This window comes from Schistocerca nitens, chromosome 5, assembly GCF_023898315.1.
Source record: "Schistocerca nitens isolate TAMUIC-IGC-003100 chromosome 5, iqSchNite1.1, whole genome shotgun sequence".
Lineage (NCBI taxonomy): Eukaryota > Metazoa > Arthropoda > Insecta > Orthoptera > Acrididae > Schistocerca > Schistocerca nitens.
Genome location: NC_064618.1, coordinates 100927040 through 100951420, shown reverse-complemented (window position 1 = coordinate 100951420; position 24381 = coordinate 100927040). Strand labels below are relative to the sequence as shown.

Sequence of the window (24381 nt, the reverse complement as noted above, 5' to 3'; positions counted from 1 at the left end):
TTTAACTCAGAACAAGTTTCTACATGTAATCAATAAACTGCATGTGCATTGTCAGACTTATAGATAAAATCAGAGAATCACATATATCGGTGATGTTTAAACAATAGTAGACATGAGAGAGAAATTAAACAACACTAAAAGAAACCCTACGAAAATTTGCTCTACATTATAGGAAATGAAATAAAACTACCCATGATAATCCTTACGACGAAAGTGTTTTAATAAACCTGAGTATCTGTACACAAGCGTGCCTCTACCGGACCGAATTAATAAAATACTACTCACTTAGGGTATACTAATTAAACACAGACCCAATCGAAATCTATCATACTCTATTTATGAAATGCTACATTTAAGTTATTTATTCCTAGAAACCCAAAGTTGCTTGTCAGCAAGGAAAGAGGCATTACCTGTTGTGCAGCATTGTAAGTTTTTCACAATTGCACTACGAGCCGAAAGTATTTTCTTGCGTTTTCCTTATCGATGTTTGATCTGACTGCTTGTAGCTCTTTCACAGAAGGGATAAAAACGTGGCAGTCTGCGAGACTGGAACCGCGAACCAGAACAGACGCTTATTTACGGATAAACATGTTACCACAGAGCTAGCGAAGTGGTATGTGTTTACGATTCCTGTTACGAGGCCAATAGTGACTAGAACTCGTAAATCGCTATTTAAAGGGCAAGATTAATTGGGATTTCCACGTACAACGACTTTCCTGGGCCGAAAATCGTAAATTTACAATATTTTGTTACACCTCAAGCGATAACAACTCAGGTTATTCAATGGAAATGACAGAAAAAAATCAAGTGAACTTTGAGGCCTAATTCCGTGCACACCAGGACGTAACTCGTCGATGACAGAGTTGCCAAACATACCTTGCCTTGTTTCCAAATCTCAGTTACAGTACCAGCAGGAAGAAGACGAACCGATGTGTTCCTACAGCGGGCTGGAAAGTGACACACGCATTACGTATCCAGGCCGTGCCAGGCGCGTCTTTGAGATACTAGCTATGGATTCGCACTTCTGTAACTAGGTTTAGGGACTGGAGCGTAGTTACTGATCAATGATGCTTAATTTACAGTCAGTTCTGAGTATTATTAGTAACTGTCGTAGTTTTTATATTTCTTTCGTAAGTGTACTCAAAACTCAGAGTATCATTCGTGGACGTTTTCGTGCCTGGCCGTTAGTCGAGCACAACAACAAAAGAAATAAAAATCAATGTATGCGTGCGCGCGCGTGAGAGAGAGAGAGTAAATGGCATGTAAAGAAATCTTTCATTAAAATGAAAAATGAAACGGTCCACATCATTGCGAAATGTCGTATTCATGGTGTATAGATTAGATTTGATTAATATTTGTTCCAATCATATTGCTGACTAGCCATGAAGAGTCATGAATTACCGAAATTTTCGCCAATATCAGTAACCAAATCTAAATTTGAAAATAAAGACCACAGTTTTTGTAATAAACCGTGACTCCAATCAAGACCCTTTCGTCCCTGTTAACTAACGACGAAAGATGTCTGATTTACCTCCATTCAGAAGTTACTAAGTTTGCATGCATTTAAACATGAAACGCATGATGTGAAGTTCTGTGATGGAGATCCGAACCCAACACGTAATCGGATTGTTAACTAAATAAAATAAAATCTTCTGTGTCGGTTTTTCTTACCAGCTGCTAGGAGTTTGAATCTAAAATAAGGATACAAGATTTTGCGCATGAGCGACAATCGAACCGCACACCTACCGTCCTTTATCTTCCACGAATATAGCTTAAGTATCAAGTGGTTACTCACTAACAGTAAGATGTTTGTGTGTTTGACCATAAATAACGACACCTATTGCGAATGTTGGCAACACATGAACAGACATTAAAAATGCATGTTAATTTTCAGTAGCAGGCCGGTGTGTACGCGATAGGACTTGAAATGAAATTATGTATATTTTTCTACTGGATCAGTATTCGGACCCACATACTTACCTTTGGAGGAGACCTAGTGAAGATTGCAATCTTGGGAAAAGGAACGAAATTATTGAACTATACTGTTCGAAGAAATTCAGATCCTCGAGAGAGGAGATACGAATTCAAATCACAGTCTACCACTAAATTTTTCAACGTCTGTAGATCAATTAAGTACGAGTAAAATAAGTGCCCCGTTCCTTTAAATGGCTATCGGTTCATCAAATAAAATAAAACTTTATGTTTACCATTAATTCCACCTATGTCTTTTGCCAACGTAAACTGGCTCTGCCCAGTTGGTAATTAAGGAACGTGATGTTTAATGCGGATTCTGAATTACAACGTCTTTACCTCTGGTACCTCAAGAGAAAGTAAATCTGTTTTTGCCTCTTAAAAGTAAATGCCTGAACCCGCGCATTGCACCTGTGATAGTTCGTTCCACCAGACCATTGTGGCCACATTTCCCAGTACCAGGAGTGTGTTGTAACGGATCATATGTTTAGCTTACAAAATTAGTCACGGTGGTAAAAATGCGAGTCTATTAAATGGTTAAGTAGAAGCAAGATTCTGACGTGGAGATTATGCTATTCTCATGTCAGCAGAATGTAGAGACTCTTCTAGGCATCATAGCCTCGTTGTGAAGCCTTTTAAACTTTCACTGATTCAGCAAATTTCTCAGTTCAAGAAAATCCACTGTGAAGCGCGAAGTTACCGGATAATTCTATTATTGCCGTCATTATTACTATCATTTTCCTTATACCGCTGCTGGAACACATGTGCTTTAACATCATCTAATGCCTTTTGGTCATTATAGAAGTAGTTGCCCAAGAACAGGTTCTTTCCCTGTCTACGGAATTCTTTTCATGTTAATATCAAACATCAGCAATTACTCGTAGATTACATTAAAACTGAAGTAATTGATGAAGTCACTTGATAACAAAAACGCGCTGTCTTTCTTCATTTATTTGCGCCTAGAAATGGCTTCTGTAACGTGGGAAAGTAAGTGTAAGGTCAATCAATGGGTCGGATGCGGGTTTTGCAACTGTGAAATAAAGTCGCTGACCATAAATTCTAGCTCAGAGTGACACCAGGTTAAGTAACCTAATGTAGCGAAGACTGTTTGCCAGTGCCCTTTCTCACCGGAAAATACAGTGTACTTATGGGCCCAATGGGTTAGTTGCGTAACAGTAATTTGTGTGTGTATGCAATGCATACGGATTGTAGAATTTAGTGGTGCTCTCTCTTCCACTTATGTATACAATATGCCTCATCTAAACGGCCCTGTATCATGACAGGCCCGGGGCAGTGCAGCATCATACTGACAACAGTAATGTGCTTTTACTGACAACCTCACTGTTCGTTTTACATGATTTTGTAATCATTTAAATAAAACAACATGACCATCCAGTGGGAGATATTTCACAGAAGGGAAAGGGGGACGAAATTTGTCAGTAAGCTTTTTGCCTTCCAACCAGCGAAATGCGGCAGAGTATGGATGGTAAACGATTCACAAACCACGATTTATTGCCGTTAAGACGATTTGTTTAAACATTGTCGTAGATGAAGGAATTTAGTTTCTTCTTAAATCGTCCTATGCAGCAACGTTCACAGATATCTCAAATAGGAAAAGCTCTCTATCCAGGTATGAAGGTTGTAAAAAAAAAATTTCCAGAGTTTGTGTCAGGTCTATAAATCCTATGAACGTGTCTTAAATTTGACACTGCGGTTGATAATGGAAGCAAGACTAAAGAAAATCGAGGATGTGTTAGATGCCGATCAGTTTGGCTCTACGAAACGTAAAGGGAACAGAGGCAATTCTCTTTTCTATTCTTCTGTGTATTATTCTTGTCAACAACTAGGATGCATGAGCTGTTAAGCTGTGCGATAATTCACGCATATATCAGCTCTTGCAGTATTTCGAATTGTGTGGATGATATTTTTCCGAAAGTTAGATGGTTCGCCGCCAGACTCTGGCAACAAAACGACTACTCACGTTGGTGTGTAGAATCTTTCCCCCAATGACTTCAGAAAACCTGATGAGTGGTATCTATACATTCTACCTTATTTGATTTTCAGTCTTCCATAGATCTCTTAAACTCTGATTCTTCTGCTGGATCCCCTGTCCCCTTTAAATCAACTCCTATTTCTTCTTCTACCACGTCAGACAAGACAATTCTTCTTCCTTACAGAGGTCCTCGATATACTCTTTCTACGTATCCCATCTCTCTCCTCTGAGTGCAACGGGAATTCCTCTATTAAATGCTAAGTTAACGCCCTTGCTTTTAATTTCACGGAAGGTTGTCGGAAGGACTGACTAAGTATATGGGAAAGACGAAACAATCATTTCTTTTCTGATTTCTTCACATTTTTCTTGCTGTCATTTCGTCTAAGCTATTTATTCCATTCCTCAGCGACTTGTATTTCTGTATTCTTGAATTTTCCTGAAAATTTTTGTACTTTCTTCTTTGATCAATCAACTGAAGTATTACTCCTATCACCCATGGTTTCTTTGCAGTTACCTTCTTTGTTCCTATGTTTTTCTGTTCAACTTCTGTGATCGCGCTCCTTAGTACAGTTGACGAGGAATGGACATCTCTGCGTCCCGAGCTATTCCTTATTGCTGTATCTATAGCCTTTGACAAGATACGCTTGAAGTTCTCTTTCATTCGTACTTCTGTATTCCACTTCCTTGTGTATTGATTCTTCCTGATTGCTGCTTGCTGTACCGCTCACGGGGAGCAGACCTAACTGTGGACGACCAAGTGGCACTACCGGGAGGGAAGACTTTCGTGTTCATTGTACGACTGCGGTGCATCATCTTGCGTCTTCAGCAGCAATTGGCGTATCAGTAGCACAACGAACTGTTAAAAAACAGTTACTTCAAGGAGTTTCACATCAGCACACACTAAGCTGCAGAGTGAAAATTTCATTCTGAAAGCTGTTTCTGCCTCTTGCCAGTGATGATTGTATCCTGTTTACAAGAAAGTCAGTTGAGGGGCTGCAACCAACCTGTCTGTGTCCCAGACACACTGGTCCCTTCTCCAATCCAACCAACCAACCAATGCAGGTCCAAACCACGCTGTCATCAGTCCACCCGTCCTTGGAATAACTAAAACGGATAAAAACTCACACTCAAAGAGGGAACTACAATGGCCATAAAATTACAAACGATTGACGGAGAAGGAAGGAAGAAGTCAGAAGAAGAGAGGAGGGAAAGAAAGCAACGAATGACAGGAGCATGACGGAAGAAGCACAGGTAGACAAGACACACTCACAACAGACCCCACAAGGAAAGGAGTGGGAAGACAGAGGGCAGGGGTGAACCACCAAGCCAAGCCAGTCCAATCGGGGCGTAGGGGGGAGCAAGACGGCCTGCCATCCCCTACACCCACCGGTAAGGCTGAAGGTCCCACCCTTAAATAAAGCGATAAAAAACCCTATCACAAAGAAACCGTAAAACGAGATCAGCCGCTGAGGCATTTTCAGCTAACACCAGGGGGAAGCGAGTCAGGAAAGCTAAGAGTCTGTCATTGTGGATCGATGTTGACTGTGGTTCACCTCTTACTGGACTGTCTCAATTAACCATCCTGCAACAGTGAGGAGATAACCACGAGTCAGCCAAGTATGGCCGATGCGGAGCCGGCAAAGGACGACAGAAGCCTTATGAGAGGCCCATAAGGAGGACTGCCACATAGTTGTAGAATCCATTATGGCCCTGAGCTTGTTCGGTGAAGGAAGAGAGTGCCATTTTGCATTCCAAAGTCCCAAAACCTGACGATGTAATGCGGAGCGAAGATATATTTCCAGAATGCCAATAGCAAGAGATGGCCTGTTAGTAGCCAATTTAGCCAGTTGATCGGCAAGTAATTGCCAGGGATTCCAACATGGCCTGGGGTCCAAATGAAAACCACTGAGCGTGCACGTTGATCAAGGAGAAAAACGGAGTCCTGGATAGCTATGACAAACAGGTGGTGAGGGAAGCACTGGCCGATAGCTTGCAAACTGCTCAAGGAGTCACTACAGAGAGTGAAGGACAGTCCTTAACAGAAGCGTACATGGTCCAGTGCACGCAAGATGGCTACCAATTCTTCAGTAAAAACACTACAGCCATCTGGCAAGGAACAAAATTGTGTGCGACTCGTATAGGTGTAAGCATAATCGGTGTGACCAGCAACCATGGAGCTATCAGTAATAATCACTTTGGAACCCTGGAATGAACTGAGGAGACAGTAGAATTGGTGGTGAAGGGCCTCTTGCGGGAGAGAATCCTTTAAATTGATGGAGAGATCAAGACAGAGCTGTGGCCGAGAGACGCACCACGGAGGGTTACGTGTGTGACTGGAGAAAAGAGGCGGTAAAGGGAAGTGCTGGAGCTCAGAAAAGAGCGACTGAATGTGAGCAGCCATTGTAGGCCCACATCATGGCCGCCACCATGGGAGGTTGGTCTCCGTGTCTGGACAAAGAAGACCATAACTAGGGTGCTCTGGGGTGCAGCAAATGCGTGGCGCGTTGTTGTTGGTGCAAAACTCGCATTGGTGGAATCCCCACCTCAGCGAGAATGGAGGGAGCTCCAGCACCAGCAGCTGCCGCTGCCGAATAAGGGGAGTGCTTCTCCAGTGGGGGAGGCGGAGTAGCACCTGAAGGGAGGGGGGAGGGGGAAGGGGTGAGGGAGGGTGAGGGTGAGGAGGAAAGTGTGGTGCGAATGGGTTGGGTTTGGGAAGAGGAGGGGGTAGGAGGGGGAATTGACGTAACTGAAGTAGAAGTTACATGCACGGTATAGATCGACTTGTCGAAAGTATGACCGGCTCCAAGGTCTTTCACTCTTGAATCTGTCGTTCTTTCACATACACCAGGCCTGCTGGCGGGTGTGGAGGATGCTACACATTACAACTTATGCACACTGGCAGGGGAGCAGAGGCACTTCCCTCATGGAGGGGGCGCCCACAGTCACCACAGAGGGGATCGTGGGTACAGCGGGAAGAGAGGTCCAATCTGCAAGCATTTAAAGCATCTCACCGGTGGTGGAATGTAAGGTTTTACATCACACCAATTCACCATCACTATCCTGGTTTCGAGGGGGATACCCTCCCAGAGATGGTCAAAGGCGCCTGTATTGGTGTGATTGTTTTTAGGGCCTCATTGTACACGGCGGATAAATCGAACTCCTCGCTGCTCGAGGTTTGCACATAGCTCCTCGTCAGTTTGAAATCGGTACAGGGCATCATCTTCCAGAGGGATCTTCTACTCCAAAGATTGGTAAGGATACAGAGACTGGGATGTCGCCGGCCGGAGTGGCCGAGCGGTTCTAGGCGCTACAGTCTGGAACCGCGCGACCGCTACGGTCGCAGGTTCGAATCCTGCCTCGGGTATGGATGTGTGTGATGTCCTTATGTTAGTTAGGTTTAAGTAGTTCTAAGTTCTAGGGGACTGATGACATCTGAAGTTAAGTCCCATAGTGCTCAGAGCCATTTGAACCATTTTTGAACTGGGATGTCACCAAAATGGTCACAAGCATGCAGGGCTTCAGACTGGGCAGCAGAAGATGTTTTTATGAACAAAGAACCGGACTGACTCGAGGATTCCATTTCGTCTCCACGAAAAACAAATGCAAAGGCTTCATCGTGGCAAAACATTCGCCATCTGTCCTGGTAAAAATCAGGCACCGAGGGAAAGGTTTCAACAAAAGCCAGCGAGTTTGACCCCCATCCCATGGGGTGGCCAGGGAGGGGAAGGCCGAAGGATCAGAAGGAGGAGTGTCATGTCTTCTATCACTCCTAGAGACAGCCACAGAATGGCCAGGATGTTGACGCTTTTGTCGCTTTATGTGCAAGACGTCCGCCCTAGTACCACCCACTCCAACCAGAGGCTCACCCCATGGGCGCCACCCAGCCACATCAAGGGCCATCTGGCCCAGCGGCCATTGCCATGAATTCTGATGCCCCAAAGTGATGAATATCGACTCCTTGGCATACACAAAGCGTTAACAGCTCAGGTACTAGCAGTGTGATCCCTGTGGTGTCAGGGGACTCAGCCAAGTGGGTACTTACCAGCCCCACCACACGGACTGACTACCGTGCTGGTGACCTTGTAGGAATGAGGCCGGGTGCAAGGGGAAAAGGAAGGGGAGGGGGAGAGGAGCCTGCACCATGGAAACTAGGTTGGGAGTTCATCCCCAAATGGCTCACACTGAAAGGGGCAATGTGTGCGCCACACACATACCCACAAAAGGGACTGTGGGCCTCCTGGGAGGACAATGGACCTACACCTGGAGCTATGGTCAGGGGTGCGATTTCGTACGAGAGCAGCAGCACTCTTGTGGTCAGAGTGTGTGAGATAACCACGAATGTGATCTTGGTGATTCAGCCTGTTGTCTGCCATTCATGAAGAACATTCCACAGAGTGTTTCCGAACAGGATACCGCTCTACATGCTCTACAGTGTGTACATATTGCCTTGCCCTGCTCCATCACCAGATCTGTCTCCAATCAAGCATGCATGGAAAATCATAACTCCTGCCTCATCCACAATCAACATTAACTGACCATGTATTGACCGATTAAGTGGAACATGCGTGGAGATCCATTCCACAAACTTACATCCCACACCTGTACGACGCAATGCACGCACTTTTTCACGCTTGCGCTCAACATTCTGCCGGTTAGACCGGTTAGCAATGTACCAGCATTTCACATTTGCAATGATTTTTCTCACGCTTACATGAGCTCGTGATAGTGCAACGTTATCACTTAAATATGTTACCTAGACAGAAGTATTCCTGAAATCCCGTTACCCTATATTGATTTTTTCTTTGTGTTGGAAATCTTTTCCCGTCAGTGTACATTAAGTGTGTATAATAATATGTGAACGTTTTAGTGACCTTTAACCTGAATTTCCTCTCCTTCACCTGCAGGTGACCTGACATTGTTCGCTTCGAAGGAAACCGGTTGTGGCGTTATAAACGTACCTGAAATACATACGAGGTGGTTTCTGTTAACATTTACATTATTACGCCGTGAAACACAAAATGATCAAGATTGCAGCTTAGATTGGAGAGAGATTACTAACTTCATTTACGAGAAATAAAACCTGTTATCGTTAATGAGACAAAGCTTTCCCACATTAAATCTCTCGTCAAGCAACTGTGATCAAAATATGATTGCTCATCAGAGCTCTGAGTTACTTGTGTGTCTTCTTTAATATCAATGTGTCTCTAGTGATGTGAAGTTTCTGCTATGTGTTGCAGGTGACCGCGTCTTCATGGAACAGTCGAGTGATGGAGGAGACGAATCGGGGCTGCACCAAAGTTGGGCAGATCATCTGCACGGATAGCTGCTCCAAGGTAGCCAAAAATACTGCACGCTCCTGATGCGGAAGAAATTCTTAAGTACTTTCAGTTCGTGCAGAAGCTGCCTTTGTAACAACCACAGCAAACAACCCTTAATGCACACTTGCCATGAATGGTTGTAGAATTTTTATTCACACAGAGGCTTGTGATTAAATGTCCACTATTTCTTTAAAGATATGAAGGTGTTAGTCGTTTCACTAAGTACTAAATTAGCAGAACGTGACTTTGAAATTCTCACCACCTTAAGAAACTAACGAATGGATAATTGAGCAAAGAATGAAACAGGGGAAAGGAATACAACACCAATAACAAATGTAACACATGATGAGGGAATAATAAACAGCTTCAAACCACAGCCTTCTAGATCGAATAGTTCCGGCGATAGAGGTAGTCAGTGAAGAAAGACTAGATTTTTTTTACACAAACTATTAACTTTCAAATAATAGAAACTACACTTTGATCTCTCCTAAATAATTTGGTGCATCATTTGTCGAATAATTCTAACTCTATTAAGAGATAATAATCTGAAAATGTCATTATTTGACCAATTTCACGATAAGAGAACGCTTGCGGAGTCGGTGACTGCCATGGCCGCCAGCGCATCGCCCTCATAGTGCAGTTGAACGGCGTCAACATATCCGAATATTGGCAAAATATATTAGTGCACATGTAACTGGAATTGGAGCTGGAGTTCTGACTGTGTAAAGGAACATTTGACAATGGGGCCACGAATGCAAAAGCGCAAAGAAAAATCCAGGAGAACTGCCCAGCTCAATTCTCGCAGCACTGGGAAGACGAGTTCATACAGACAATCTCAGCGGCTTTGAGAAAAGGGTAAAAATCACTCATATTGAACAAAGCTGCAGGAATCAATGGCATGCCTATATAAATGCCTGTTTTAACGATAATTTAGCGTAGACGTCTCGATCAAAAAAAGAATGTCCGCAGTACTTGGAAGAAAGCACAGATCGTGCCCATCTGCCAGAAGGAAGCAGAAGTGATCCACTAAACTACCGACAATTGTCCTTCACATCCTTCTGTTTTAGAAACTTAGGACGTATTCTCGGTCGTCAGGAGAGGAATTTGTGGCGGTCCAAATCAAACCCGTCAGAAGCCTGTGTTAACCTTTTCATTTCAGAGTAACACTTCCAACCAACGGCCTCAGTTATTTGCTGCATGTATCCCAATTTCTGTCTTCCTCTATAGTTTTTGCTCTCTACAGCTCCTCCTAGTAGCACGGAACTGATTCTCTGATGTTTTAGCAGATCTTACATCATCCTCTCCCTTTTTTGTTAGTGTTTTCCATTTATTCCTTTTCTCGGCAATTCTGCACAGAACCTCCTCATTCCTTACCTTACCAGTCCACCTAATTTTCAACATTCTTCCGTAGCACCACATCGCAAATTCTTCTATTCTATTCCGGTTTTCCCACATCCCATGTCTCACTAGCATATAAGGCTGTGCTCCAAACGTAGATTCTCACAAATTTCTTCCTCAGATTATGACCAGTGTTTGATACTGACAGACACCTCTTGGTCGAGAGTACACTTTTTGCCAGTGCTAGTCTGCTTTTTATGTCCTCCTTGCTCCGTTCGTTGTGGGTTATTTTTAACTTTGTCTACTTCGTAATCACCAATTCTGGTATCAAGTTGCTCGCTGGTCTCTTTTCTGATAGTTCTCATTACTGTCATCCTCCTTCGATTTACTCTCCGACCATTTGCTGTACTCATTAGAATGTTCATTCCACGCAACAGATCCTGTAATTCTTAGGTCACACCTAATCGAAATGGCATATCTCCAAGAGAATTACCTCCTTGACGCCATCCAGCACGGATTCAAAATAAAACCATGATGTGTGACCTAGCTTGCGCTTTTCTCACACGAGATCCTGAAAGCCTCACGCAGATACAGTGCTTCTTGACTTTCGGAAAGCACCTGATTGGGTGTCATATCCACGCCCAATACCGAAAGAATGATCGTATTATGGTACGAAGTGAAATTTGTCGCGGGACTGAGGATTTTTTGGTAGCGAGGACGCAGCGTATCTTCAATGGAGAGTCATCGAAGTAACTGCATGTGCGTCCTCGCGAAGTGTCTTGGGGCACTAGCTGTACTTGTATGTTACTGAAGTGGCAGACGATATTAACAGTAATCTCAGACTTGTCGTAGATGGTACTTCTATCAATACGGAAAAATAATCTCAAAGTAGAATTTCATACAACATGGTAAAACGGTGACAGCGATCGGTTCTTGATGATCATTTAGAAAGAAAAAAAAAAAAAAAAGTTAAGATCGCAGGATCAGTCACTTATTAAAATGACCTGTTTTGACACATTTATACGGTCATCTTCTCATTACGAGCACTGTGAAGATATTAAAAGGCTGACATCTCTAATCAATAAGCATTTTCGTAACATATACAAAGATCAAAATAACTGTGGCGTGATATTTCGCGGGAGCTTTGCGTAACGTTTACAAAAGCTGAGAGATACTACAGTGTGGTATTTACCCATTTGACTGGAGCTGGTGGCGTGCTGAACAGCGGCGTGTCGTAACAACGGTACCTGCCGCCATACTAGTGGCTCTCTACTATTTTTATAGAAGCACCAACGCGCGTGACCAGCTGGCTTTCAACGATACTACCACTCTTTCTATTGGTGTTCCTATTTGAAAGTCTTTCATAAGTTTATAGCAAGAATATTAAAGACTTGCATTATTAAAACAGTCATTTCTGTATAATGCTATACATACAATTATCCTATTGTTTTTACATTTCATTCAAAAGTTACACTGCTTTTTCAAGTAAGTTCAGTTCGCACTGGCTGCAGCTCACGTAATGCAGAAAATGCACGCATTAAATAGTGTACATAAACTCTTGGCACAGGAGCCACTGTTATGCAGCAGGTACCGTTGTGATTAGATGCAGCTGTTCACCAAGCCGGCAACTGCAGGCAAATGGATGAACACCACTCTACATTATCTGTAATAAAGACCAGAAATACATTAAAGCTACAGCCAAATATCAAGCTCCAGCATTTCTAATCCTTTGTATATGTTTTGTAAAGACTAACTTCCCTAACTGACAAGCAATCTCATTTTTGTTTATTTTTTTCAGCGCTCATAATTTGAAGATGATCGGTTTCGACTCGTTTACGCGACCATTTCAACAAATGAGACTCTTCGATCTTGACTACTTCTCCTAATTGATTATCTGAAAATAGCTGCCCAAATGTGCTTCCAAATCTTGATATTTAGATCTAAATCTGCATCTACGTCGATATTCCGCAATCCATCTAACGGCGCGTGGCGGAGGGTACCCCGTACGACTACTAGTCATTTCTTTTCATATTCCATTCGCATATAGAACGAGTGAAAAAACAACTGTCTATATGCTTCCACATGAGCCCTAATTTCTCGTATCTTCGTGGTCCTTACGCGCAGTGTACGTTAAAAATGAAATGCACCAGGCGAACGGTCTACCCGACGGGAGGTCCTAGCCACACGACAAGTCATGAGTTAACGCAATTTCGGAGACTTGCGCGTCGGTGGCGATGACAGCACAACATCCAGTCTGTGGGCTGAGAAAATCTCCGACCCAGCCAGGAATCTAATTTGGGCCCCTTTTCACAGCATTCGGCCGCGCTGACCATTCAGCTATCCAAAGGGACCGCAATGTATGTTGGATGCAACAAAATCGTTCTGCATTCAGCTTCAAATGCCTGTTCTCTAAATTTTCTCAGTAGTGTTCCTCGAAAAGAACGTCGCCTTCCTCCAGGGATTGCCATGTGAGTACCTGACGCGTTTCCTTTAACACTTGCATGTTGTCCGAACCTACCAGTAACAAATCTAGCAGCCCACCTGTGAATTGCATTTCAATAGCGCTAAGCAAAACCGGCGTCGAGGCAACGGTGGTCGATCATCACAGCGCATGGGTGAACGGCAGACACGGGGATGTGTATGGGCGACTCTGGGCGGTCAGTGGCACGCAGATGAACCAAGGGGCTGCCAACCATCTCAAGTCAACGACTGTTCAGTGTGTGTTGCTGCATAGGAGCCTCCGCAGCAGGCGCCTGTTTCATGCACCCACTCTGACTGCTGTTCATCCGCGATAAAAGCCGAAATCTGCACGGCAGTACCACATCTGAACATGGCGACAGGAGGCCACCCGACAGATGGCCGTTGGCGTGTATGCCCCTGCAACAATCGTCGGAAGGTTCCAGACTGCTGCGAGAAGCGTTATAGTCTGGAGAACATCATCGTGGCATTTTCAGGGTGATCTCTTCTCTCTGGAAGGCGCAAAGGTTCAACGCAAGTACGCATCTCTACTTGGGGAACATGCCCACCACTCCGTGCACTTTGTGATGAGTTTACTGTACTCCAGAGCTTAACAACTGGCCGGTTTTGAGCGCGAGTACTCGCGTCTGTTCAGGCACGTGCTCGCAAGCAGGTGCAAGGTCGCTGAGTAGGTAGGGAGGGAGGGGAGGGAGAGGAAATGCGCGCGCACGTTTGAATAGGGCCTATTGAATCCGCGCCGACTGTGTAACTTTTAAAGTACTACGATGTGCTCTAACAGTCACTTCACTGGTTAAGAATCATGTCAAGTCGCCGTTGTGTAACTCCAACCATATTTTCGCAGTTTAACCCCCATTGGGAGGAATTGTATCTGTTTACAGAAAAAGATGGTGTTGCAAAATGTTTAGTATGTCACAAAACGCTGAATTCTTTTAGGAAATTTAATTTGCAGCGACATTATATGTCGTACCACGCGAAAGACTACGGAAGTGGAAAATCGTGCACAGGAAGTTATTAAACTTAAAAGGTAGCTATCCGAAGAAGATATGGACGACGAAGAAAAATCAACTGAGGCAGCTCTCAGAGTGAGTTACAAAATTGCTTTGCTTTTAGCAAAATCCCTGCACCCCTTCACTGATGGCGATTTAATAAAAAAAAATATTTCGTAGTTGCAGCGGAACATTTGTGTCCATTTCAAGTTGAACAGTTTCGGATTGTGCCATTATCTAACATGACCATTATGCGTCGCATACAGGACATGGCAGACGACGTCCAGAGCCAGCTTGCAAATATCTGTAAAGATTTTATGGCGTATTCTCTAGCTCTAGACGAAAGTGTTGATATCACTGCAACAGCGCAGCTTGCCATATTTATTAGATGTGTTAATAGAGATCTTCAGGTGAGGGAGGAGCTCCTCGATGTAGTAGCCATGAAGAACACTACAACCGGAGGTGATATTTTAAGTAGTGTTGAAGAAAGTGTTGAAAATATAGAATTGTCGTGGAATTCTTTAGTTTCAGTGTCTACAGACGGTGCACCAGCGATGACAGCGAAAAAAATCAGATTTCGTTACGCTGTTGAAGGAGAAAATGCAAAAACTGACCGTGCCGAATGAAATAAGGGGGCGTTCACTGTGTGATCCATCAGGAAAACGTATGTGCAAAGAGTACCACTCATATAATTAATTGTACGAACAACACTCCTCACATTTTTTAAAGGAAGCGTGGGCTACAACACAAGCAATTTAAAAGCTTTCTTGAGGATGTAGAAAGCCAGTATGGTAGCCTGCCTTATTACAGCGAGGTCCGCTGCTGTCGTGGCGAATTATTAAATCGATTTTTTTGCCTATTAGATTAGATAAATATGTTCATGGAAATAAATAACATGTTTGTTCCTGAATTGAAAAAGCCTTCATGGAAATGTGATCTCGCATTCTTACCAGATTTAACTAGCCACCTGAATGCTTTGAACATTTCACTACAAGGTAAAGATCTGCTAATTACTCATTTCATAGATCGAATACGAGCTTTTAAAATGAAATTGACACTTTGTGTGAGTCAGCTGGAAACAGGAACTCTAGCTCATTTTCCTAAATTATCATCCATGCAAGATGTTCACAAAGACTGTAAACTTATTCACATAGTTTAGTTGCCCTTAAGGAAGTCTGCCAGCTCGTGGTCGTGCGGTAGCGTTCTCGCTTCCCACGCCCGGGTTCGATTCCCGGCGGGGTCAGGGATTTTCTCTGCCTCGTGATGCCTGGGTGTTGTGTGATGTCCTTAGGTTAGTTAGGTTTAAGTAGTTCTAAGTTCTAGGGGACTGATGACCATAGATGTTAAGTCCCATAGTGCTCAGAGCCATTTGAACCATTTTGAAACTTAAGGAAGGATTTGATCAACGCTTTCAAGATCTGACAGCACTAGACAGTGATTTTGGTCTGTTCTATATTCGCTGAATATGGAGAGGAGAAGAAATTCGTCCTGAGCTACAACTAGAAATTATTGACCTGCAGTGTGAGAATACAGAGACAAATTTCAGAACAAGAAAAACATTTTGGAATTCTACAGACACTTCCTTCAGGATAGATTTCCTCGTTTGCACAAACTAGCGGCTACAATAATATCAATGTTCGGTTCCACGTATGTTTGTGAACAACTGTTCTCTGCAATGAAATGTAACAAGACACGCCTGAGAAACGCATTGTCTGATCAAAATTTAAACTGCACGCTGGGCCTACAATGCACGAGAACAATTACTCCAAACATAGACGCAACTGTAAAGGGCAAAAAGTACAAGATAACCGAGAATCCCACACTTCAGTGGCACCTTTTATTGTGTAACAGTTCACAAATTAATACGAATGTAGAGGCATACACTAAGCTAATAAAATTATGTGGCACGTGTAGATTCTCTTTTATTTGTTTCTTTGTCGCAGTAATAATTCGTGAGTGATATTCCTGCAGGTGGCCGCGGATTCACATTGACTGTCGGCAGCTGTTGTGTGCCCCACGTGACTCTCCCCACTCTCAGCTCTGATCCGGTAGTGGGGGTAGCGTGCTCGCGCTGCTCGGTGCTCGCGCCTTGCTGCTCACAGCTTGCTCCGCGAGCACGTATGTTGTGAAGCCCTGCTGTACTCCCTTTCCCACCAGTGCTTTTCCAGCTACGCATTTACACTGCGAACTGTGTTATTCCTCGGCGCCATGGCGTTTTCGAGCACGACGATACACGATGTCCCCGGAGAGAGTATGTGGGACCACCTCGATCGGGCTGTCCGTGCCGTGGATTCTAAACTGGGAAACCTAGCTGGCCACGGAATTGGTGTGGGCATGGCTCCTGTCTGTACCTTCCAGAACTTCACGGAATCTTTAACTACATATCCGCGCTACAAAACGTGGTTATTGAGGCTTTGGACATGTGGCCACACTAACGTGGCTGGACACTGTAGTACTGCTTCTTTCACCCAGGAGCTCCGCCAGACAACGTTCGCGACAATATCAGTGGGACAGCTCGCACGAACGGTTCCCTAAAATCCAGCAGGAAGCCCTCGTCCTAGCCTGTAGATGAGGTCCAGCTCCAGTAACCCACTCCGTTTCGGATGGAATATTTTGACGCCTTGTCAGAGGAAACCAGTATCTTCAACCACGAGGCTGGTATTACATGCAGCGACGAAAATATATAGTTCAATGCCACGAACACGTTGACCAAACGCTGCAACAAATATTCTATTTTAATGCCTGTAGGACATGTGTATTAACATTTCATCCTTATGCGAGCTTACTTTTTCTCTATTCAAAATTCTCAAAATAATTCCCACAGACAAAGAATGGTGTGAGATTATGATGCTTACTGAGTGTATCGAATATTACTGGAACTTTTCTGGCGTATATCGCCCGCGTACATTCATCTCACCGCCATCATTAGGACTTTGAGGAAGGTCGTCTCGTTGCCGCGAGGGATGTGAGTGAATCAGATTGTACTGACAGTTGCCAAAATACAATGACTGCTGAAAGAGAGGTCGGGGCAACTGGGTATCAAGAACAGTAGGCGAAGGTGTCGCCACGAACCGCTAGTAACAGTTTACCGGAAGCTGAGGTGAATCCTCGAGCTACTATGGGTCGTTAACGGCTGGCACCATACCACACGCAGTAGTGATTTCCCAAACTGTGGTCTGCGGAACACTGCTGCCCCACAGGGAGTGAGTAGGTGCTCCGCGAAAAACTATTAATAACATAGTATCGTCAAAATGTGCTAAACAAAATGCTAATTTTTTAAATTTTATTATGATTTACATGTTATTACTTATGGTTGGAAAATAAAATACTAACACGAATTATTCGCAAAAAAATATAGAAAAACTAGTAGAAGCCTACCTCCTAGAAGAATAATTTGGACTGTGAAGACATGTATGAACATGTGAGGTAATACTGATCCTACGATTTACTTTTTTGTTTTGTTTTAGGGCGCAAAACTGCTATGGTCATTAGCGCCCGGTCCGTGACTTATGGAACAGTAAAAAACCGAAACTGGAAACCAGCAGCAATGGGAACGAAAGTCATAAAATTGGAGAAACTAAAAGCAGAAGGAAGGCTTAAAAATCCACTACAGAAAGGGGTTGGTTGTCCCCAAAAAAAGCTTCAAATGACTGAAGTCATTTCACTGGCACTAATAAACTCGAGAACACGATCGGCTGAGCGCGTGTCATCTGCTAAAATCTACGATATATCAGGCGATAGCAGTAGACGGGAGCGTAACGGATTAAAATAGGGGCATTCAATTAAAAGGTGTCTTACCGTCCACAGCTGAGAGCAGTGGGGACAGAGTAGGGGAGGATCGCCGCTTAAAAGATGTCGATGGCTAAAAAGACAGTGCCCTATCCGGAGTCTAGTTAAAATTACCTCCTCCCGACGACGCGTTCGGGAGGAAGAGGTCCAAGCACAAGGAAGAGCTTTCACGTCCCGCAATTTATCATGGTGAAGTGTCGCCCACTGTGCGTGCCATAAAAAACAACACGACATCATAAAACGCTCCGTAGATCGGCGAAGGGAATCGATTGAATAGCTGGCCGAAGAAGAGAGACGGCACCCTTGGCTGCCGTATCGGCCGCCTCATTTCCACAGATACCAACGTGTCACGGGAGCCAGAGGAACGCAACCGAGACGCCCCCCCAGGTGGAGCAAGTGCAGACAGTCCTGAATCCGGTGGACCAGAGGGTGCACAGGGTAAGAAGCTTGGAGACTGAGGAGAGAGCCGAGAGAATCTGAACAGGTAACATAGTGTATCCGCTGATGGCGGCGGATGTAGTGGACAGCCTGGAGAACAGCGTATAGCTCCGGAGTATAAACCGAACACTGGTCGGGAAGCCGGAATTGATTTGGGGTGTCGCCAACAATATAGGCACTCCCTACACCAAACGATGTTTTCGAGCCATCAGTGTAAATAAATGTGGCTTCCTTCATTTGTGCACATAGAGCAGCAAATGCCCGACGATAAACAAGTGTAGGGGTACCATCCTTGGGAAATCGACAAAGGTCACGGAGCAGGCAGATCCGGGGACGGAGCCAAGGCGGTGCTGTACCCAAAGTTGTCAAGAAGGTTTTAGGAAAGCGGAAGGAAAGAGAATGGAGCAGTTGGAAGCGGAATCCCGGTTGTAGTAGGGAGGAGGGGCGCCCTGCATACCCTACATCAAAGGAGGCGTCGAAAAAAAGGGCATGGGCTGGATTAGCAGGCATGGAAGACAGATGGCTAGCGTTACGACTCAGAAGGACTGCTCGCCGATTGGACAGCGGAGGTTCAGCAGTCTCAGCATAAAGGCTTTCCACAGGGCTGGTGTAAAAAGCTCCAGACACTATCCACCACCGTGGTTTACGTTTAGAGTCGAGACGGCGAAGAATACACGGCCGAGCAGAGGAGTAAACTATGCTTCCATAGTCCAATTTCGAGCGCACAAAGGCGCGATAGAGGTGGAGAAGGATCAATCGGTCCGCTCCCCAGGAGGTACCATTCAGGACACTGAGGGTATTGAGGGATCACAGTCAGTGAGCCGAAAGATAAGAAACGATGGAGGACCAGCACAGTTTTCTGTCAAACGTAAGACCCAAGAATTTAGCCACGTCCGAAAACGGAAGGTTGACAGGTCCTAGATGTAAGGAAGGTGGAAGAAACTCAGTCAATTTTTGGCGTCGTACAAACGGTCTTACTGGGAAAAAAGCGAAAGCCTGTTTCGATGCTCCCCGAGTGGAGGCGATCGAGACAGCATTGATGACGTCGTTCAAGAAGGCTGGTCCGTTGAGAGCTGTAGTAGATCGCAAAATCGTCCACAAAGAGAGCCCGAGACATCAGGAAGGAGACAATCCATAATTGGATTTATGGCAATGGCAAATAGTACAACACTTAGCACGGAGCCCAGGGGTACCCCGTTTTCTTGGGAGAAGTTACGGGAGAGAGTAGTTTTCACCCGCACCCTAAATGTGCGCTCTGCCATAAATTCGCGAAGGGGTAGTCGACCTCGAAAGCCCCAAGAGAACAGTGTGCGGAGGATGCCTGTCCTCCAACAGGTATCGTATGCTCTCTCCAGATCAAAAAATATTGCTACTGTTTGGTGTTTCCACAGAAAATTGTTCACGATATAAGTGGAGAGAGAAACAAGATGGTCAACTGCAGAACGATGCTTTCGGAATCCGCATTGGACAGATGTTAAAAGACTGCGGGATTCCAGCCACCACGCTAAACGGTAATTCACCATACGCTCCAAAACCTTACAGACACTACTCGTGAGAGAAATGGGGCGATAGCTAGAGGGGAGATGTTTGTCCTTTCCAGGTTTCGGAACAGGAACGACGATAGCTTCCCGCCATCGTCTGGGAAAAGTACTGTCGGTCCAAATGCGATTATAAAGGCTAAGGAGGTAACGCAGACTATGGGTTGATAAATGCTGCAACATTTGGACGTGGATACCATCCGGTCCTGGGGCGGAGGAGCGAGAAGAAGAGAGTGCATGTTGGAGTTCCCGCAAGGAGAAAACAGTATTGTAGCTTTCGCGATTTTGAGAGGAGAAAGCAAGAGGTCGCACTTCCGCCGCACGTTTCTGCGGGACAAACGCTGGCGGGTAATTTGAAGAGCTCGAAATCTCAGCAAAGTGCTGACCCAGCGAGTTAGAAATTGCGACGGGGTCCAATAATGTATCATGCGCGACAGTGAGCCCAGAGACCGGGGAGAAACTAGGCGCGCCTGAGAACCGTCTAAGCCTACTCCAAACTTCCGAGGAGGGAGTGAAGGTGTTAAATGAGCTAGTAAAGAATTTCCAGCTTGCCTTCTTGCTATCGCGGATGACACGACGGCATCGCGCACGGAACTGCTTGTAGCGGATACAGTTGGCCAAAGTAGGATGGTGGCGGAAAACGCGAAAGCACGTCGCCGCTCACGTATTGCGTCACGGCATGCCTCATTCCACCAAGGAACTGGGGGGCGCCGGGGCAATTCGGAGGTGCGTGGTACTGAACGTTCCGCAGCTGTAAGAATAACGTCTGTAATATGTGTGACCTCATCGTCGATGCTGGGAAAGTGCAGTCATCAAATGTCGCTAGAGACGAAAAAAGTGTCCAATCGGCTTGGGCAAACTTCCAGCGTCGCGGGCGCATATATGGCAGTTGAGGCTGCAGTCTAAGGACATATGGAAAGTGGTCACTGGAGTGTGTATCATCAAGGGCGAACCATTCGAAGCGCCGAGCTAGCGGAACAGTACCGACCGCAAGGTCCAAATGAGAAATTTGTCGTGGAGGCAGGCAAAAATGTAGGGACCCCAGTGTTGAGGCAAACTAGATCCGCTTGGTGGAAGACGTCTAGTAATAGTGAGCCACGTGGACAAGGATGTGGAGATCCCCAAACCGGACGGTGGGCATTGAAGTCCCCAACCAGCAAATAGGGGGGTGGAAGCTGACCAAGAAGATGAAGGAAATCAGCTCGTGCCATTGGTGTGGACGATGGAATGTATACAGTACAAAGAGAGAACGTGTATCCGGAAAGGGAAAGACGGACGGCGACAGCTTGGAAGGAAGTGTTTAAATGGATTGGGTGATAATGGAGAGTATCATGGAGAAGAATCGTGAGTCCATGTGCTGGAGTGCCTTCAACAGAGGGGAGATCATATCGGACGGACTGAAAATGACGACCGTGGCACTAAATGTGAGATCACAAGTCTGCGTGGCCACCTTTGTTGGCTGAGGAGAGGCAAGGACAGTGTTGTAGTCTGAGGCACGGTGGGCTGTCGACTGGCGAATAATTTCCGAGCAGCAAAGGTCGACACCTTTTCCTTCACTCTGATTTTCTGGATGAGCTTTTCGTCCTTAAAATGTGCAATCACGAGAGGAAGCAGAGTGGTCACCCATACAGTTGATGCAGCGAGGAGATGGAGGTGGACAAGCACCCTCATGGGCATCCTTGCCACACGTAACACATTTGGCTAGATTGGAACAGGACTGGCTGGTGTGATTGAACCGCTGACACCGATAGCAACGCGTAGGGTTTGGGACGTAAGGGCGAACGGAAATTATCTCCTAGCCTGCTTTGACAGTGTTCAGCTCCCATCGAAAATCAAACGTCAAGAAGACAGTGCGGGTTGGAATGAGGTTCGTGTCAACCCTTTTCATAACTCTATGAACAGCCGTTACGCCCCGGTCAGACAGGTAGTATTGAATTTCCTCTTCGGACAATCCGTCGAGGGAGCGTGCATAAACGACTCCATGCGAGGAATTTAAAGTGCTGTGCGGTTCAACCCGGACAGGGAAGGTGTGTAGCAGTGAAGTACGCAGCAATTTTTGGGCCTGGAGGGCACTGACTGTTTCTAACAACAGGGTGCCATTCCGTAATCTGGAACAAGACTTTACTGGACCTGCAATTGCGTCGACACCTTTCTGAATAATGAAAGGGTCGACCATGGAGAAGTCGTGACCTTCGTCAGACCGAGAAACAACAAGGAACTGTGGCAACAAGAAGAACTGTCTGTGACAGACTCCGTGAACACACGCTTGTGAGCAGACATAGTGGAAGGTGATGAAACCATTGCGGAAGAATCCCCCATGATTACCGGCGTCTCCAATGGCGCGCTCCTCCCTTGTGGGGGCCCTCTCTGAGGGCACTCCCGCCTTAGGTGATTGTCGGGAGGTGTGACCTGAGGTGTGAACAAACGGACGGAGGGACCAATCGGCACTTTCGGAAGGTATCAGCTCGGGTAATCACCCCTCCCTGGGCCTGGCCGTTACCAGGGGGTACGTACGTGTCCTACCTGTCTACCCGGGGCGGAGAATTACGCGTTACCCCGTCACCGGCTACGCATGGAAATGCGTGGGTCGGCCTTCAGACACGCACAGGGAGGAAAAAAGAGAAAGGAAAAGGAAAGAAGAGGGGTCTCAAACGCCGCAGCGGAGAAAAGGGTAAAGAGAAGAGGTAAGGGAAAGAGAAGGACAGAGGAAGGACGAAGACTTTCAAGCGTAGAAAGCAAGGAATTGGTAACAGTTTCGAGCGTCCGTCTCCGGACTTCGGAAGTATGATTTGTGCCTGAGGGGGAGAAAGGGAAGGAAAGAGCCAGAGGTGAGGGGGGGGGGGGCGAAGATGGGGGATGGGGAAGGATGCGGAAAGGGAAGGTATGCAGCCCGGAAAGGAAGGAGGGCCACATTAGCCGAGGGTCCCGTGCTCGCTACGCACGTATCCACAAAAGAGTTGTGGATCCCCTGGGGGGACGATTTACCTTATAAGATAGGTTACGGAAAGGCAATCCTATGTTTATAGCATTTGTAGACTCAGAAATGTTGACTGGAATACTCCTTTTAACATTGTCAAAAGCTGTCTGACGGTAGAAAGAGCAAAATACAGGGAGAGAAAGGCTATTTTCAACCTGTATATAAACCAGGTGACAGTTATAAAGAGTCGACAGGCATGAAAGAGAAGCAGTGGTTGAGAAGGGATTGAGACAGGGCTGTAGCCTATCGCTGATGTTATTCAGTCTGTGCCCTTACCAAGCAGCAATGGAAACAATAGAAAATTTGGAGTAGGAATTAAAGTTCAGCGAGAAGAAATAGAATTACGATGTCATCGGCAAACCTCGAGGTTTTTTTTTTTTTGTGGTTTTAGGGCGCACAACTTCAACGGTCATTAGCGCCCAGACTACGTTAGGAATGCACTGCGAGTCACAAGTTTAAAACAGCAACGAAACGGAAAACACGATAAAAGACAGACTGACAGGCATAGGATTAAAAAAAGAAAACAGCATAATCAAATGTCCTGAGAGGGGGTTGTCGAATTGATAAAATGAAGAACGCGAGCAGCTGCTCGTGGGTCATCCGCTAAAATGGCTTCTAGAGTACATGGCAGGCCAAGATCAAGACGCAGTGTGTTAAAATCTGGACAGGACGTTAAAATGTGGCGGCCGTCAGCAATTTCCCACATGGGCAGAACGGCGCCGGCGCAGCCGTCAGCAGATGGCGATGGCTGAACCGGAAGTGTCCAATTCGTAACCGGGCCAAAACTACCTCCTCCCGCCGAGAAGGGCGTGAGGAGGACGTCCAAGCCACGGGAAGAGGTTTCAAGGCCCGAAGCTTGTTGTCTGTAAGTGCAGCCCAATCGGCATGCCACAGCGATAAAATGCGCCGACAAATGACCCTGCCACAATCTGACGAAGGGACACAACAAGAAGCTGTCCGAGGCTGGAGGACCGCAGCCTTGGCCGCGGCATCTGCAGCTTCATTCCCAGGGATACCGACATGGCCAGGAACCCACATAAAGGTAACCGGAGAACCGACGTCCACCAGCTGCTGAAGAGAGCGTTGGATCCGGTGCACGAAAGGGTGAACCGGGTACGGATCACTGAGGCTCTGGATAGCGCTCAGGGAATCGGAGCAGATGATATATCCAGAATGTCGGTGGCGGCAGATGTAAAGAACAGCCTGGTAGAGGGCAAAGCGCTCAGCTGTGAAGACCGAACAATGGCCATGGAGCCGGTATTTGAAACTTTGTGCCCCGACAATAAAAGAACACCCGACCCCGTCATTGGTCTTAGAGCCATCTGTATAAATGAAGGTCATATTAATGGACTTTGAACGAAGTTCGACAAAACGGGAGTGGTAGACCGAAGCGGGGGTAACCTCCTTCGGGAGCGAGCAGAGGTCAAGATGGACGCGAACCTGAGCCTGGAGCCAAGGTGGCGTGTGGCTCTCGCCCACTCGAAAGGTTGCAGGGAGTGAAAAATTAAGGTGTTGAAGGAGGCGACGAAAGCTAACTCCAGGGGGTAGCAGGGCA

At 45.8% G+C, this 24381-nt stretch overlaps 1 protein-coding gene across 1 annotated transcript in view; it reads left to right on the top strand.

Moving 5' to 3' along the window:
- LOC126259883 (uncharacterized) overlaps positions 1–24381 on the top strand; it is a 97518-nt gene that overhangs the window by 12462 nt on the left and 60675 nt on the right. Inside the window, exon 2 of the mRNA XM_049956954.1 lies at positions 9202–9297. Coding sequence (XP_049812911.1) covers positions 9202–9297 — 96 coding nt within the window. The remainder of the gene's footprint in view (positions 1–9201; positions 9298–24381) is intronic.